Genomic DNA, 17158 nt, shown 5'->3' with positions numbered 1-17158 from the left:
AAAGTTGGCACCTTAGAAACCACAAAGCAGGTGCCAACTTTTTGCACTTAATCAACTGAAAACAGCCAAGTAATGTGTCGGCAAGTTTTAACACAGGCCCCACCGCCTTTTCTTTAGAAACGTAAAGGTCAGCTTTGTACCACGTACTGTTGTCCAGCACATTTTGTTTCTTTTCTCTCATATAAAACGTCAGGAGGTTGACATGCTTCAGGAAATAGCTGCGAGGAGAGAGAAAAATAAACATCATTTCATTCTACTGCGTTTCTTTCTCTGGACCTGACTCAGACGGATTTCATGAGCTTGTTTTGGATTTCCACTAAACACAACTTCACACTGCCCTGTGTGTAATTTAGTTCCAGCAAACATTAAATCGCAGGCCATGTCATATCCTCTGCCCTGCAGGCCTGTCTAGCATGACATCATGCGGTGGGAAATATTTGTGTGACCAAACGACCGTTTTGTTTTTGCAGTTTAATGCAATGCCAGTCCAAACACAAAGCATTAGCACGCACACTTTCACACATCACTTGTATGACGTCTAAACATCGCTGCATTCCATGGTTATCTGATCAATGTTCTAATCTACGATCTGCCAAAGCATCTTGAACCATCCCAGCAGACTGGCCTACATTAATATTCGGATAAACAGCAGTCAAACCATGTGCAGAAACCAGACTTTTTCCCATGTGCACGCTCTGGAATCTGTGGTATGATTAATTGAAAGGCTGGTCGACAGCATCTCTTGCGTTTTCAAACATTATGGAAAACCATCTGGAATTGAAATATTTTCACCCCTCTGGGTCGCGTGGCATGGCTTGACTCCGGTGGGCTACACCCCATTCTGCTAGTATTTAAAGAGGGGCTCTCCGCTCTCCACTACAGTCCTGAAGCTTAACCGTGATCACAGACACCAGAGAACCAAAACAAACCCGTGGAGTGTGCTTCTGTTGGAAACTCTTTGAGGAAATGACTGGAACAGCATTCACCAGAGCATGCATCGCTCTCAGCCTGCTTATACACACGGTGAGGGAACTAAATTAATCTCTATTGCTATTTTCATGTTGCTGTTTTCATACTCTGTCTATCACTCTATATATCATTTAAATTTACATTTACAATGAACATTTACTTTAACAAGATGTTCTGTACATAATTTACTATTTGAAAGCTGGGGGTGTTTATAGCTTTTGTTTTCATCTTAACTATTGTTTTCTGTTTTGTTTAATAGACTTTTATGTAAATTCATTCTCTTTTACATGATCATACATGATGAATAGATTATGGAAGTCACTATACTGGGTTGTGTTCTTTGTTGAGTTTGTAATGCTCTGAATATTGCTGTTAATAAGTTGTGACAGTCTTTTATAACATTACTTTGCAATGGACGAAATATTTTACATACATTTAATGGGTAATATCTTGAAATGCATTTTTATCTTATTAAATATGCTTACTTTATTGTTGTTATACGTTTTAAAATTAGTTTTCAGTACTCAGGACAATTTTAAATCATTTCATATTTTTTTAAACGGTTCATCATCATTAAAATGCTTAATTGTGGGTTGGAATTTGTGTTGGAAATAGACTAGAGGAACTCCAAAACATCACAAGTTTCAAATCTACATTTGTTATGAATAATATCTCCCTCTTGCGGCCATCAGGAATATTGCATATAGATTGCCAGTCATGCAAATGACAACATAATAGTCCATTAATTTGTCAGAGGCATACAGTGATATTTTAGAACAAAGAACTATCAATCGATGTGCTAAAAACATACTTTTTTTCTCTTTGTGTAAGCTCTGGAATCTGTGGTACCTATGATAAAAATGTTGGTCGCACAGATTTATGAGAGAAAGCTTCTATGATTGATTACTAATTCTGTGTCATTATTCTTTTTAGGCAATATGCCAGGACTGCTCTCAGCCCTGTGATTGCCCAGACGAGAGCCCATTATGTCCTGTAGGCACCAGTCTAGTGTTAGACGGCTGTAGCTGCTGTAAAGTGTGCGCACGACAGGCAGGAGAGCCCTGCTCATTCCTGGAGCCATGCGACCATCATAAGGGCCTATACTGTGACTATAGTGTGCTCAGTGACACAGAGACAGGCATCTGCATGGGTGAGTACTGTATCCCTGAGCTTTGTTGCATATTGTTGCACATTGGTCGAGTAAGTGCATGCAATACACTTTTTGTCCACAAGTGGGAGCCTCTCACTGTTATGAAAGGTAGCCCAAACATTTTCTCACCAATACACTTGAGTGATTCTAATTTTGTTGAACACAAAGCAAAATATTCTGAAGGATACTGGAAGCCAGCAGCTATTGACAACCGTAGTATAAGAAACAAAATATACTATATAAGTCAATGGCTGTGTTTTTCCTTAACATTCTTTAGTATATATTCCATTGTGTTCAACAGAAGAAAGAAACTCAAGCTAGTTTGGAATAAGTAGAGTATGGGTAAATGATGAAAGAATTACTATACCAATAAGATGACGATTGCATGTGTTGCAGCTCAAGAAGGTCAGACGTGCGATCTGGGTGGTGTGATTTATCGCAGTGGTGAGACTTTCCAACCCAGCTGTAAACACCAATGTGTCTGCATGAATGGGGAGATTGGCTGCGTACCAACCTGCGCAACCATCATACGGCTGCCCTCTCCAGACTGCCCCTACCCACGACGTGTCCAGATCCCTGGCAAGTGCTGTGAGGAGTGGGTGTGCGACCAGATCCCACAAGAAGACACCTTCCAGTCAGCTGTGGCTGGTAGGTCAATCGGCAAGTCAACTTTTCTTTCATTTTGCTTTGCATGCTGCTTCTTGTTGAAAGTCAATTCACTTGTCCTAACCTAAACAATCAATCATCTGGTTGGACAACCCAGGTTCTTCTTTAAAAGCCCCTCTCATTGGTCGTGTGCAAGAAGGGGTATGTTTAAAAAAATGTTTTTAATTACTCACATGTTGATCTTTGTTCATCTTCAGAACACAAATACAGAGATTTTAGATGAAATCAGAGAGCTCTCTCATCCTTCATAGACAGCTACAGTCCTGAGATGTTCAAAGTCCAGAAAAGGAACCAAAACATTGTCAAAACTGTGACCAAAATTGTGACTTCAGTGGTCACACATTCAGTTTAGGGTGCACATTTACTACGGCATTACAATGTATGTTCATTAGAGTCAGCACTGGAAGTGCAGGCATCGTATTGTAGTAGTAAATGCACACACTGCCCTGAGGTGGAAGACATTGGCGAGCAAAGTTGTTTTTATAGGGTTTTTGATGCACAAAAAATGTATTTAGAGCTTTGTATGATTACAGCTGAACCACTGAGATCACATAGACTGTTTTCATAATGTTTTTGGTTCCTATTCTGGGCTTTAAACGTGGCGGGACATTTTTGTCTATGGTGTATGAGAGTGCTCTTAAATTTCATCCAAATTATCTTATTATTTTAATTCCTTTTCTAAAGGTGAACAAAGGTCACATAGGTTTGGAATGACATGAGTGAGTAATTAATAGCTGAATTTCAATTTTTGGGTGAACTAACCCTTAAAACATGGTCATGGACCGTGTGAATTTGGACAATTTGATCATTTCAAAACTCATTATACTCGCTGCATTGCATAACAACAATACACTTTCCAGTTGTCATTATTAGTGCATGATTTTAATATCCACTTTTTAATCTATCAGCATACAGAGAAATTTCCGCTCACGGTCTCCAGCCTGAGAGTGCGAGGGACAACTGCATCGTTCAGACCACTGAATGGAGCGAATGCTCTGCAACCTGTGGCATGGGCGTGTCCTCCCGTGTAACCAATGACAATGAGCAATGCCAGCTGGAACGACAGACCCGCATGTGCATGATCCGCCCCTGCCATGCAGATCTAGAAAAGGACATTAAGGTAAGATGGGTTGAAAATGCTGAATGAAAAGTATATTGTCTTGTTTATATTCCACTCTGTTGCAAGAACATGGTGATGTAATTAGTATAGTATGTAGTGGCAATAAAAATCAACAATAGAGTATATTTTGGAAGGATTGTTCACACGTTTCAGAAATTTTTCATTTAGTTTTAATTTAATAATAAATGAACATGGGAAGCAATTAGTACCTGATTAGAACTTGGTGCAAGATTTATCTAAAACAATTGAATCATGCGTTTTCGGCATTGTTGCCTGGTGCATCATGGTGTGCATTTCAGATCAATTTCTATGTTGGATCTCAAAAAATGATGAACAATTTTGTAAGCCAAACTGATTTAATTTGTTAGACTTTATCCATCTTTATAGCTACTTAAAGGGATAGTTCACATAAAAAAATTAAAACCGACTCAAACCTATTTGTATTTTTTTTCTTTTGGTGAACACAAAAGAAGATATTCTAAAGCACAGGTGTCAAACTCAGTTCCAAAAGGGCCGCAGCTTTGCACAGTTTAGTTACAACCCTAATTAAACACACCTGATCAAACTAGTTGAGTCCTTCAGGCTTGTTTGAAACCTACAGGTAAGTGTGTTGGACCAGGGTTGGAACTAAACTGTGCAAAGCTGGCCCTTTTGGAACTGAGTTTGACACCTGTGCTTTAGAATATCTAGTAATGTGAGTAATACCATGGCTGAAGCAGGGACAATCATATCTTGCAACATCTGAAACCAGTCTGGGCGAGCTTTGGCTCAGTTGGCGTTCCTGTGTGGAGTTTGCATGTTCTCCCTGTGTTCGCTTGGATTTCCTCCGAATGCTCCGGTTTCCCCCACAGTCAAAAGATATGCGATACAGGTGAATTAAGCAGGCTAAATTGTCCTTAGTGTATGAGTGTGTGTGTGTGTGTGTGTGTGTGTGTTTGTGTGTGGATGGTTCCCAGAGATGGGTTGCGGCTGGAAGGGCATCCGCTGTGTAAATCTTGCTGAATAAGTTGGCGGTTCCCTCTGCTGTGGCGACCCCGGACTACTAAAGGGACTAAGCCGACAAGAAAATGAATGAATGAATGAAACCAGTCCCTAGCTAGGAAACTGTTTAGCAGTGCTGTGCATGTGCAGCCATGGGATGGCAGCAAAGTTTCTTGAAGATTATAATGCCGGAATGCTAGTAAAGTTCCTACAAATATTGATCTAGACAGTACTAACTTTTCATTCCCTCTGGGGCTTAGTACACAACATCACAACAGAAGAGTTACTCTTGAAAAAGGAAAATTATCAAAGCTCTTTTTTTAAAAAAACTAAGTGAGATGCTAATGGTCTAATCCGATTCAACGAATTATGCTAAGCTAAGCTTAACGTACTCCTGTCAGATGTGGATATTTGAATGATTCAAAAACTCTAGGGGAATTGTAAAATGAATCTATTTTCAACATAAATGGGGTGTTCCTTTAAAAGGAAAGATCCAGTAGATATGTGGTCAATGGAGTATACGCTAAATAATTTGCTTATAGGTGCTAAAAACTAAAATCTGACCTGGTCCTTCATTTTATTTTCCCCTTGAATACTATGATTAGTTGCCACAAGACTAATAAAAACGCATACAAAATTAAACTGTACGGTTGCAGTGCATAGAGTTTGTTGAGATAATTTTTTAGTATGAGCCTAAATATTAAACAGCCTATACCTTTCTCTTTTCAGAGAGGAAAGAAGTGTGTACGAACCCCAAAAAGCCAGAGTGGGATGCGTTTCGAGTTGTCTGGATGCCAGAGCATCAGGCTGTATAAGCCAAAGTTCTGTGGTGTATGTACAGACGACCGCTGCTGCACGCCTCAATCCACCATCACAGCCGAGGTGGAGTTCCGCTGTCCTGAGGGGGACTCCTTCAGAAAGAAGATGATGTTTATTAAGACCTGCTCCTGTCATCACAATTGCCCCCGCGAAAACGATATCTTCCTTGCTTCAAACTCACGGAGAATGATCGGGGACTATGAAAATGACATGTGAGGAGCGTCAACACACACACACACTCACACTGACAATCAAGCACATGTGCACACAAGGCAGCTCCGAGTTTTACTGGACCCTGAAATTCTCACGTCTTGTGAGCATCAAAAAAACTAGAACGTTTGACATGAAGTGGGCACTGATAATGGCCCCCGCAAAACTTTCTTTTCTTCTCTTGTTTATATCTTGTGAAGCTCTGAAGTCATCTGGCTGTTTGACTGGTCATGCTAAAGCGGACCTGAAGCACTGAGAACTTTGTGTTATTAGGATAGTTCACTCAAAAATGACAATTGTGTCTTCATTTACTCAATCTGAAGTTGTTTCAAACATACAAATGGTTGCCATTAGGGTTTTTTTTTAGGGAACACAATTTCAAAAACAAACCTTGATGAAGCTTTTTACCTATACAGCAATACCAAAAACTCAAAGAGCACCAAAGAAAAAAAAATCACAATTTTTCATATGATAATTACACTATATTTCCTTAATAATGTAATGTTTGCTTTTTTCAAAGAGATAGTTCACCTAAAACTTAAAATTCTGTCTTTATACTTTCACCCTTGTTCCAAACATGTTTGAATTTCTTTCTTCTGTTATACAGAAAAGAACATTTTTTGAAGAAGGCTGAAAACCTGTAACCATTGACCTCTATAGTATTTGTTTTTCCTATTATGACTGTTATTGGTTACAGGTTTTCAGCTTTTGTCAAAATATTTATCTTGTGTTCAACAGAAGAAAGAAACTTATACAGTTGAAGTCAGAATTATTAGCCCCCTGAATTATTAGCCTGCCTGTTTATTTTTTCTCCAATTTCTGTTTAGCAGAGAGCAGATTTTTTTCAACACATTTCTAAACATAATAGTTTTAATAACTCATTTCTAATAACTGATTTTTTTTTATCTTTACCATGATGACAGTAAATAAGATTTTACTAGATATTTTTAAGACACTTCTATACAGCTTAAAGTGACATTAAAAGGCTTAACTAAAAGGTAATTAGGCAAGTTTTTGTATAACGATGGCTTGTTCTGTAGATTATCGAACAAAAATATAGCTCAAAGTGACTAATAATTTTGACCCTAAAATGGGTTTTTAAAAATTAAAAACTGCTTTTATTCAAGCCGAAATAAAACAAATAAGACTTTCTACAGAAGAAAAAATATTATCAGACATACTGTGGAATTTTCTTTGCTCTGTTAAACATCATTTGGGAAATATTTAAAAAAAGAAGAAAAAAAATCAAAGGAGGGCTAATAATTCTGACTTCAACTGTAGGTTTGGAAGCCTTGAGGATGAGTAAACATTGATTAACTTTAAACATTTGGGTGGACTGTCTTATTGAGGAGTAGAAAACGATTTTAATAAATAACCATTTGGTCACTCTGAAATATAAATGTATAGAAAATGAAGCTTAAACGTTCTCATTTTGTTCCACATGGGGGGAAAAAAGGACTGTTTTTATTTGAAATATGTTTAGATTTCTCCAAAATTCATGCTTATTTTTGGGTAAACTATTTCTTTAAGACATTGAGGACATGGAGTACGTAAATAAATGATTCATATAATGAGTTAATTTCAAGAACGTTTTCCTTAGTACAGGAGGAATAGATTGAAATGACGATGTAATCATACAATGGATATGTATTTTTTGTTTCATGTGTTAATTGTCATTGGGTCATCATTATTTACAATTGTTTATTTTTAGCATTCAACAAGGAATAATATTTAACAACTGACCTAATAACTGTTAATGTATGTATCTAATTGAACCCGATCTGTAATGAGTCCCAAAGTCTTTTGGGAAGAAAACACTTCAATAAGCGAGGCTCAGATAATGAAATACTGCCTATGTTGTTTACTGTTTATTTAATGTGTAATGAACTGAAAGGAACTGAACAATGACGAATACACCTTGTGTAAATACTGTAAGAAGACTGTGTACAGATTGTACTAATTTATGTAACTGTTGTTTAACTCTTAATTGTAGTTTGGTAAGTGTACTGTATTACTCTGTGTTCATTGTAATCACCTGGCAATGATACCAGCGAGTTCTTTTCTGATGCACTTTTATTTTCCAATAAAGAAATTATATTTTTATATATATTCTGTGGATTATTCTTTTTTATCATCTATTTTTAAAGTCACACAAAACCTATACAGTAACAACTGCACTTTTAATGTCATAAACATTGAAGGAACTTAAATTATCTACAATGATAAAAGTTCTGTAAGTAACCTTAATATTCAAATAGGATAGTTGGACATACATATAGCTATATAATTGCAGATATTTGCATCTCCTAGAAAAAAAACTTTTTTAATAACAAGGGGTTTCATGAAACCGTTATGAATATTAACACAAATTAAAAAGTTATCTCTAAACATAATGTTTGTATGTGTATCTAGGGACATTTTGTCTTGAGTATAAGACTCCAACTACACTTATTTCTGACCATCTCTGCCTCCAGAGTCATATATTCAGCTTTAACTATCATGATAGTTTAATTTTCATATTTTGTAGTTCAATTAAATAAATGCATGAAACATATATTTTCTGTATTATTTGTAATAGCAGTAATACAAAATTTATTTTGTTTCTGTCTCTAGATTCTGCTAAACTTTAAAGCACTGATAGAAAGGGCATGCCAACTGCTCCAAGTCATGTCACTTCCTCTTACAGGAATATCTGGATAGCACTGAGGAATTTGTTCTTCTTTCGTTAATAAAAAAAAAATTGCAATGATGACATTAAATAATATTTGACTAGATATTTTTCAAGACACTTCTATACAGCTTAAAGTGACATTTAAAGACTTAACTAGGTTAATTAGATTACTAGGCAGGATAGGGTAATTAGGCAAATTATTGTGGAACGATGGTTTGTTCTGCAGACTATCGGAAAAAATATATAGCTTAAAGGGGCTTATAACTTTGACCTAAAAATGGTCTTTAAAAAATTTAAACGTTTCTCCAGAAGAAAAAAATATTATTAGACATACTGTGAAATTTCCTTCCTCTGTTAAACATCATTTGGGAAATATTTAAAAATGAAAAGAAATTCAAAGGGGGGCTAATAATTCTGACTTCAACTGTATACACTGTATTTATTATATGGCCCAGAGCAACCATGAGAGATGCTTGGGATAGTAGACAGAATTGTTCAAGGCCCTTAATTAATGCGACTATTTGTCAATTGCATGCAAATGCAGTCTTAGAATTGAGTTTGTCCTTTTAAGCGTTTAAATGCTACCTTCTCTGTGATATGCTTTTCGGTTTCTCTTATTTGATTGGATGTTGTAAACACACACACACACACACAGACACACACACATTTATATATATATAAACATTTTTTTTTTTTTTTGTAACGTGTTAACAACCAGTACAGCAAAGCGACGGCAACATAGCGCCAATAGCAAATATGAGGATAAAAGAAAACGTCTGTTTCTAACATCTTGGAAGCAGACATTTATGTGCGTAAAACACGAAAAAAAAAAGTGAGTTTTGCACAATTTGCCGTCAGTTTGGCAAGTCAGCCACCTTTTGTTAAATAATTTAAAACTGCAATAAAATACCTGCACATTTTTGATAATGCTCTTTTTAATTGCATATTTTTTTGCATTATACATTTATTAGGATTTTTAGGTATTTAAATTCTAGATTCGCAGATGTTATTTTGGACACATTATTTAAAATATGTGGCTAAGAAATAGCTATTAACTTTTATTTTGGTGAAGTATGTAAAAATTTTAGCAGGGCAAGAAAAAATCTCAACCACTGGTCAGGTTGAGCCAGTAGATAAAATTCTTAGCGTTGAACCATGATATATATACAGCTAAAGTCATAATTATTAGCCCCCCTGTTTATTTTTTTCCCCAATTTCTGTTTAACGGAAAGGAGATTTTCTCAACATATTTCTAAAAGTAATAGTTTTAATAACTCATTTCTAATAACTGGTTTATTTGATCTTTGCCATGATGACAGCAAATAATACTTGACTACATATTTTTAAGACACTATTCAGCTTAAACTGCTATTTAAAGGCTTAACTGATGGTTTATTCTGTAGACAATTGAAAAAAAATGCAGTTTAAAGGGGTTAATAATTTTGACCTTAAAATGTTTGTTTTTTTTAAATGCTCTGTTAAACATTATTTTGGAAATATTTAAAAAAAGAAAATATAGATAAATGTCAGTCCTGTTATTGTGGTATTATTTTTAATTAATAATAGATTCAGCTTGCTGTTAATTAAACATTTGTTGAATATTTGCAAAATGAATATATTTTTAAAAATATATATTTCTAATCAGTATTTTTTGTGGCAACTCTGTTTAATTCAAAACAGATGAAGAATATTTAGGTATAATTTCTAAGAGTTTATACATTGCCTGTATTTCATGTATTTTTGTTCACATGGATACAAACAAGAAGTCTACTTGGATTCTTAGATTAATATTTTATCTTTATCAAAATCTTTATGTTATGGTTTGATATCTGTATAATGTTTCATACACATTTTACTATGCATTAAATATCATTACTAAAGATTTTATAATGGAGTGAATTTCAGAATGTTTCGCTTTAAATGAATGAAGCAGAGAGAGATGGTGCTTAATTTATAATTCTGGCAGGGGCTCGGGATGCTGTGCTGCAGTTTGTTGTGTTTTTTAGCGTTTGGCTCACAGGCAGGCAGCTCATTCAGCTAATCTGCAGAGTGACTGTCTCTGCTGAAACAGTGGCTAATTTTACACAAACCATCATTCTCACTTGTTGAAAAAAAAACTGTATTGAGATACAACTACGCTAAAAGGTTCACAAAACAAAAAAATTAAATAAAAATGCTACAGTTGAAACCAGAAATATTGGCCCCCCTTTGAAATGCTTTTTAAATATTTCCCAAATAATAAGAGAGCAAGGGAATTATTTATAATATTGTATATTCTGATAATGTTTTTTCTTCGGGAGAAAGTCTTATTTGGTTTATTTTTAGCTAGAATAAAAGCAGTTTTTAATAATAAAAAACATTTTAAGGACAAAATGATTAGCCCCTTTAAAGCAATTTTTTTTAGTCTACAGAACAAACCATAATTACACAATAACTTGCCTAATTACCCTAACCTGCCTAGGTAACCTAATTAACATAGTTAAGCCTTTAAATATCATTTTAAGATGTATTGAAGTGTCTTGAAAAATATCTAGTCAAATATTATTTAATGTCATCATGGCAAAGATAAAATAAATCAGTTATTAGAAATGAGTTATTAAAACTATTATGTTTTAAAAATGTGTTGAAAAATCTGCTCTCTGATAAACAGAAAATGAGGGAAAAATAAACAGGGGGCTAATAATTCAGGGGGTTAATAATACTGACTTTATCTGTATGTATGCACTATGATGTAAGCTATATAAGCTAGTTAGTCTTTTTTGATATACATACATTCAAAGCCTGGAATTAAATATCCACTTATGATTGGGTTTACATTAAAATAATAGATTAATGCTGGTCTGATGCTGTATAGGTAATCTGGGGTCAAAAATGAATCCAGAAGTATTTAAAACCATTATAAAATTCTAACTGGGCGACGTAGTGGCACAGTAGGTAGTGCTGTCGCCTTACAGCAAGAAGGTCGCTGGGTCACTGGTTCGAGCCTCGGCTCAGTTGGCGTTTCTGTGTGGAGTTTGCATGTTCTCCCTGTGTCCGCGTGGGTTTCCTCTGGGTGCTCTGGTTTCCCCCACAGTCCAAAGACATGCGGTACAGGTGAATTAGGTAGGCTAAAATTGTCTGTAGTGTATGAGTATTGTGAGTGAATGAGTGTGTGTGTGGATGTTTCCCAGAGATGGGTTGTGGCTGGAAGGGCATCTGCTGCGTAAAAACGTGCTGGATAAATTGGCGGTTCCCTCCGCTGTGACAACCCAGGATTAATAAAGAGACTAAGCTGACAAGAAAATGAATGAAAAATTAAATTATTTATTTATATAAATAATTTATAATAGCGTATTATACAGCATCCGAGGAAATGGTGCTTTGGAATAACATCATCGTGCCTTCCATAGAGCATAGAATCTAAGCTCTTTGCTTCCGCTTTAGCAGCAGATCAGCTTTACAAACAATAACAAATCTCTCTTGCTTATAGATATCCTTAGGGTAAAATACTGATACTAACATCTAAAACATTTTTATTTCACAGGAACTTTAAAGGCTAAGCATATGAATGAAGCAAAATAATAAATTAATAATTTATCACCAACAGTCCACTCCACTAATAATAGTTTAGTTGTGATTTCAATGAGAAAATATTGTACCTGTATCCAAACAGAAGGAAAACAGAGCTGTTTAAACTTAGAACAACACAAGTATTAATTAGTATGACAAATTATTATTATTATTATTATTATTATTATTATTATTAGCCATAATGTGAATTATTGGATGAATTTATCCCTTTAACAGAAATTTAACCAACGTGTATTTTCAATAAATTAAGCCCTTCATTATTTCAAGGCCAGCTTTTTGATGAGTGGCATTAAAATTTCCTCTGGAAGTGGCATTAAAATATCCTCTCAAAGGTGAATGTCTTGATCAAGGGTTCAGTCTGGGGCAATCCAGATCAACTTTGCTAGCGTTTGAACCTACAGTCCCAAATCCGTAACCGCTACACCACCCACCACACCGCCGAAGAGGAATCGTGATTTGAACATTTGGGCGCATCCTCAGAGAAGAGCAGCCCGTGACGCTCGCCTACGAAAGAGCACAGCGTCGAGTGATATTATACTGGAAAAGCACCGCACAGGGAAAAGGACAGCGCCTTTTCTTCGCCTCAGGTAAACACTTACCCTTTCTGGAATGGCCGTTTAAGCCGTCTGGTCAGAATAATGAATGTTAATCTCACTGACATGTATTTCGAGTACAGTAGAGGTGCGACTGGCTATTACAGAGGTGTAACGTGTAATGCTGATTGACAGATAATGTTGCTATAGTTACAGCAGTGACCGTTAAGTGCGGCTCGCGCTGTCAGTTGGAACAGCGCGTGCATTTAGTCCTATCTGAAGAAAACATCTTTAGGAACATTTCATTGCGGAAGCGCAGATGATGATTCTGCTTATTATTAGCACGGTTACACTTAGCAGTTTCAGGCATGTGATCTGTAATTTTGATCCGCTGCTGAATTGCCGTTGTCACGTTATGTTTTAATTCGTAACACTGGACTATTTTTATGTCTTTTCCGACTATTAGTTGCAGTTGAGTAAAAACATATGAGACTTACGGCTCCCTTTCGCTCTGTGTCAGCGGCTTGAGTTATGTAATGCATATATGCATTACAATGGTGTTATTTATCGTGCTGCAGTGAAATGAGCAATCTGTCGCGCAACTCCTCCTCACCTCAATATCTTGTGGATGTAAACACGTACTTGAGAAGAGGGGAAAGGGTTCATTAGACTCATATTTACAGCTGCTTAGGGCATTTGTGCAGGGGTCCATCAGTCGTGTGCATCACTCTCCTGATACTGATGAAAGTATTTGGTTTATCTGACTTTTGGAGTTTCTTTTATGACCTTTTCAAGGTCAAAATACTTGATTGCAATACATCAGGTTCAGCAGTAGCAAATGATGGTTAAAGTCTTAATTGACATTAAACTTTAATGTTCAGGAGATGGGATGACATCAAAATTAGAAAATGCAAGCGTTCATGAAGCACACTTGGACTTGTTATACTCATATAACAGAAGTATACTCAAGGATGGGCAAAAACACCAAATACCTCAGTTTTACACGTATCAAAATAAACTACAAAATATAGCAGCCACAAATGTATCAAAATAAAATACTGTGTTTTTGAAATTACTACAAAATACTTTTACAAGGTAGCATGAAATTTCTTCCCAAACCTTCCATCACTAGGCAGATTTGATCAGTCCCTTCACCATTAAACTGATTTAGCAAAGTAAACAATGTTTGGCAGCAGTTCTGAGCAAGTTTAAGTGCAGCTTCTTTGTCAACTCATTCACCTATACATGCGGAGGTTTTCATAAATCTTTGTTTCTCTTTTATTTTAGCATGAATTTTATACAAATTTTATACAGAAATTACTGTCTTAAAGATGTTCTTTTTACTCACTGCAAAACCATCTAATGCAGATAATGAGTTGGAGTATAGCACTATTTAAATTAAGCCATTGAAAAAGGCTTTAAGACCAAGCAAAATCCTATATTAAAATGAATTTGAATATTAATTTGGCTATTTATGTTATCCATGAATTTCCAATCGAATAAAATTTACTTTTTTTTTTTTTTTTTTACAAGAGAGGCTAAAAAAATTGGCTAAAAACTTTAACAGATTCCTATTTTAATTACAGTGATTTATGATGGAATAAATTTGTATTTTAAAAATAAGTATTTATTTATTTTTCTTTATTCTAAATCTTTAGGAAATATTTTGGTTCATTAAATGTGTCATTATAATGACAATCTAACAACCCAATCCAGCTAAAAAATAGTGCTTTAAATGTCACTAAAATACAGTATTTAAATCCCGTACATTGTAAACTTAAAAAAGGTCCACATTTTAAGAAAAAGAGGCTGGCTACGGGCGTGGTTTACCCCCTTAGTGAACACCAGTAAAACTGATTATGTACCGATTATGATTTTATTCCATCTCATTTCTTAAGCAAGGTTGTTGATGCTGAATTGTACGTTATTTTGCAATTGCACATTCTTAGCATTGTGCAGTACACTATTTTAAACGATTGCTAACTTGCTCAGAAATATAACCACTCTGATCTTTATGTGTATTCATAATTTCCATCCATACTCCAAGCATTGACCACCTTCTTAATCAAATGTCTGTTCTGATCTCAAGCTTGACAACTAACTGAGCAAGCATCAATCAGATGCAGCATTTTTTTTATTTCATCATGTACACTTCTTACAAAGTATTTTACAGTATTTTAAAATACAAATAATACAAAATACAATACCCTATCAAATGCAAATGTGAAAATACTATTTGGTATTTAAAACACGTATTTGTAATACTTAACATTAATACTGCCCATCCCTGGTTACCACATGACCACATACAACATTATTGATTTATTTTATTGTTTTAAAATTAATGCATTTTTTATTATTATTTTATGCTTAAAACAATATCATAGTAATTAAAGACAATTTCCAAGAAGGTATACTGTATTGTACATTTCCTTACATGAAATAGCAAAACTCAATTTATGAATATGCACTGCTAATGTCATGATCACCAGCGATCAAACCACCAGAGATCGCTGGAAAACATTCACACACATAGGACTACAAATCTGCTTGTAAATGGACTACATATTCAGTCATGCAACATATACACATGGTTCCTGATCCTGACTGATTGCATAGCATACACACAGCTGATGCTTCTCAAGTACTGATTACACACACATATATACAGCTCACATTGTTATCTGTTAAGTGACATTTTAACGTGTTTTCCTTTGTCTTGTTTTGTTGTGGTTTTTCCTTGCCTCGTTTATTTTTTAATCCTGTTTGTTGCCTGACTTCTAACCATCTGCCTGCCTTTTGACTACGACTCTAGATTGCCCATAGGTATAAACATCTGTTTGCTCCTGTATTGACCACTGCTTGCCTGACCATTCTAATAAACCTGCATGTGGATCAACACCTCTGTTGTCAGTGCCATCCCCCTGGTTACAGCTAAGAACTTAGTTTGGACAGCTTTTTAATTTTTTTTTCTTCAGTATTTAGATTTGATTTCAGAGCTCTATTTAGTAAACACTGTCCTAACAAATATATTAATGGATAGCATATTTATTCAGCCAAAATTTGATTCGTTTTGTAGATCAGGGTAACCTTTTATTTTAATTTTCACAAAAAGATTCTTTGACGTCACTGAAAACTTATTTTTAGTTCTTCCCATATATTTATTTTAAAGAGTGTAAAATAGGTAGGAAAAATGTCAATTAATAATCAGAGATATTTTCCTCTGCAGAAAAGCATAATAAATAACCCAGCTCCATTCAGACAGGGTTCGTAAGATCAGTTATGTAATATATTAAAGAGCAGGTGCATTAAGGTCTGGGCATACACTAGCCTAGAGATCTATGTTTAAAGTAGTCATTGTAATGGGGAAAAGCTGTTATTAAAGAGAGAAGTTCAGGTGGACATTGTTTCATGAAGTGCAGCTTAGAATAAATCTGTTGTGGTAAGTCTGTATGGGTAAACATTTATTGGGATTTGAGTGGTTTGGGGTTAAACTTGAGCTCAGCAGGATACTTTTGTGTTTTTCATATGTTGATGTAGGGTCCACCTTTGTTGATGTGCTCGCATTATGGAATTTCAGCATTGTTATTTATGAGTTCAATAATAGTTGCATCCTCTACATCTAAATATTTTTGTCTGCTGTCATGTGAAGTGATTTGCCTAAAGCAGCCAAGAAGAATGTAAAATCTTATAAATGCCAATTGTCATATTACATTTTGTTCACACAATTATACAGCTTCTATATCATGCACTTATGTGCTATATATTGCAGTATGTAGTCACATCAAAATAAGCTCACTTCTGAGGATGGATGCTAACAAAAATATTTCAAATGTACTTCAAAATATCATTAAATTGATTTATTATAATGTTCTGTACGCTTTATAAATGTCTACATAAATATGTTAGTTTCAAACTAGTATGTTTTTGTCTTGACTCTGTTATAAAATGTCTATAAACTGTATTGCAAATCATTGCATTTTGTTACCTCCGCCAGAAAGTATACTAACTAAGCCCATGAAGCCTGTATGACTTAAAGTTAAAGGAATATTACACGTAAACACGTTAGCACATGATCTAGTACTATGGCAATCATCCCATGCAATTAAAGCAATGTGAAAACACAGTGCCCCATAGTCTTCACCTCTAAATTAGTTACACTTGTTTCACAGTAAGGACTTTCATAGGGTATATACTTTGATTATATGTTGTAGTGAAATCTTAATGAAAATAGCATGCTACGGTTTGTGTAATAGAAGTTCTTCTTAATCCTCACACCACATTAGAAATTGTTTATATTCATTATATTCCAGAAAGAGTTTATCAGTGTATTACATTAAACAAAAACATGTACTGAATGGCAAAACGATACATTGATCTTACAATAGTTTGTGTATTTTGTGTAGCTGTAGCTATTCAATGAGTCATGTCAAGTTAAGCTTCACTGTCAAATGTTGTCTTGCAGGACC

General features: G+C 35.1%; 2 protein-coding genes across 3 annotated transcripts in view; both read left to right on the top strand.

Moving 5' to 3' along the window:
• The first annotated feature begins 878 nt into the window (after positions 1-878).
• ccn2b (cellular communication network factor 2b) lies at positions 879-8022 on the top strand. 2 transcript variants are annotated; one of them, XM_005173770.5, is made up of 5 exons: positions 879-1023; positions 1903-2119; positions 2516-2779; positions 3694-3905; positions 5616-8022. In XM_005173770.5, exons 1-5 carry the CDS (start codon positions 967-969, stop codon positions 5919-5921), a joined length of 1056 nt encoding a protein of 351 aa, XP_005173827.1. In that variant the 5' UTR covers positions 879-966; the 3' UTR covers positions 5922-8022.
• A 3290-nt stretch (positions 8023-11312) lies between these two features.
• epb41a (erythrocyte membrane protein band 4.1a) overlaps positions 11313-17158 on the top strand; it is a 167053-nt gene continuing 161207 nt past the window's right edge. Inside the window, exons 1-2 of the mRNA XM_073931826.1 lie at positions 11313-11317; positions 12637-12743. Coding sequence (XP_073787927.1) covers positions 11313-11317; positions 12637-12743 — 112 coding nt within the window. The remainder of the gene's footprint in view (positions 11318-12636; positions 12744-17158) is intronic.

This window comes from Danio rerio, chromosome 19, assembly GCF_049306965.1.
Source record: "Danio rerio strain Tuebingen ecotype United States chromosome 19, GRCz12tu, whole genome shotgun sequence".
NCBI lineage: Eukaryota > Metazoa > Chordata > Actinopteri > Cypriniformes > Danionidae > Danio > Danio rerio.
This window is presented reverse-complemented; position numbering and strand designations above follow the sequence as displayed.

Bases quoted from the DNA above. Each gene is read 5' to 3' on its own strand.
- ccn2b (XM_005173770.5), top strand. From the start codon at position 967: ATGACTGGAACAGCATTCACCAGAGCATGCATCGCTCTCAGCCTGCTT. The intron at 1,024-1,902 runs GTGAGGGAACTA...TATTCTTTTTAG, and splicing joins TCAGCCTGCTTATACACACG to GCAATATGCCAGGACTGCTC. The intron at 3,906-5,615 runs GTAAGATGGGTT...TTCTCTTTTCAG, and splicing joins ATCTAGAAAAGGACATTAAG to AGAGGAAAGAAGTGTGTACG.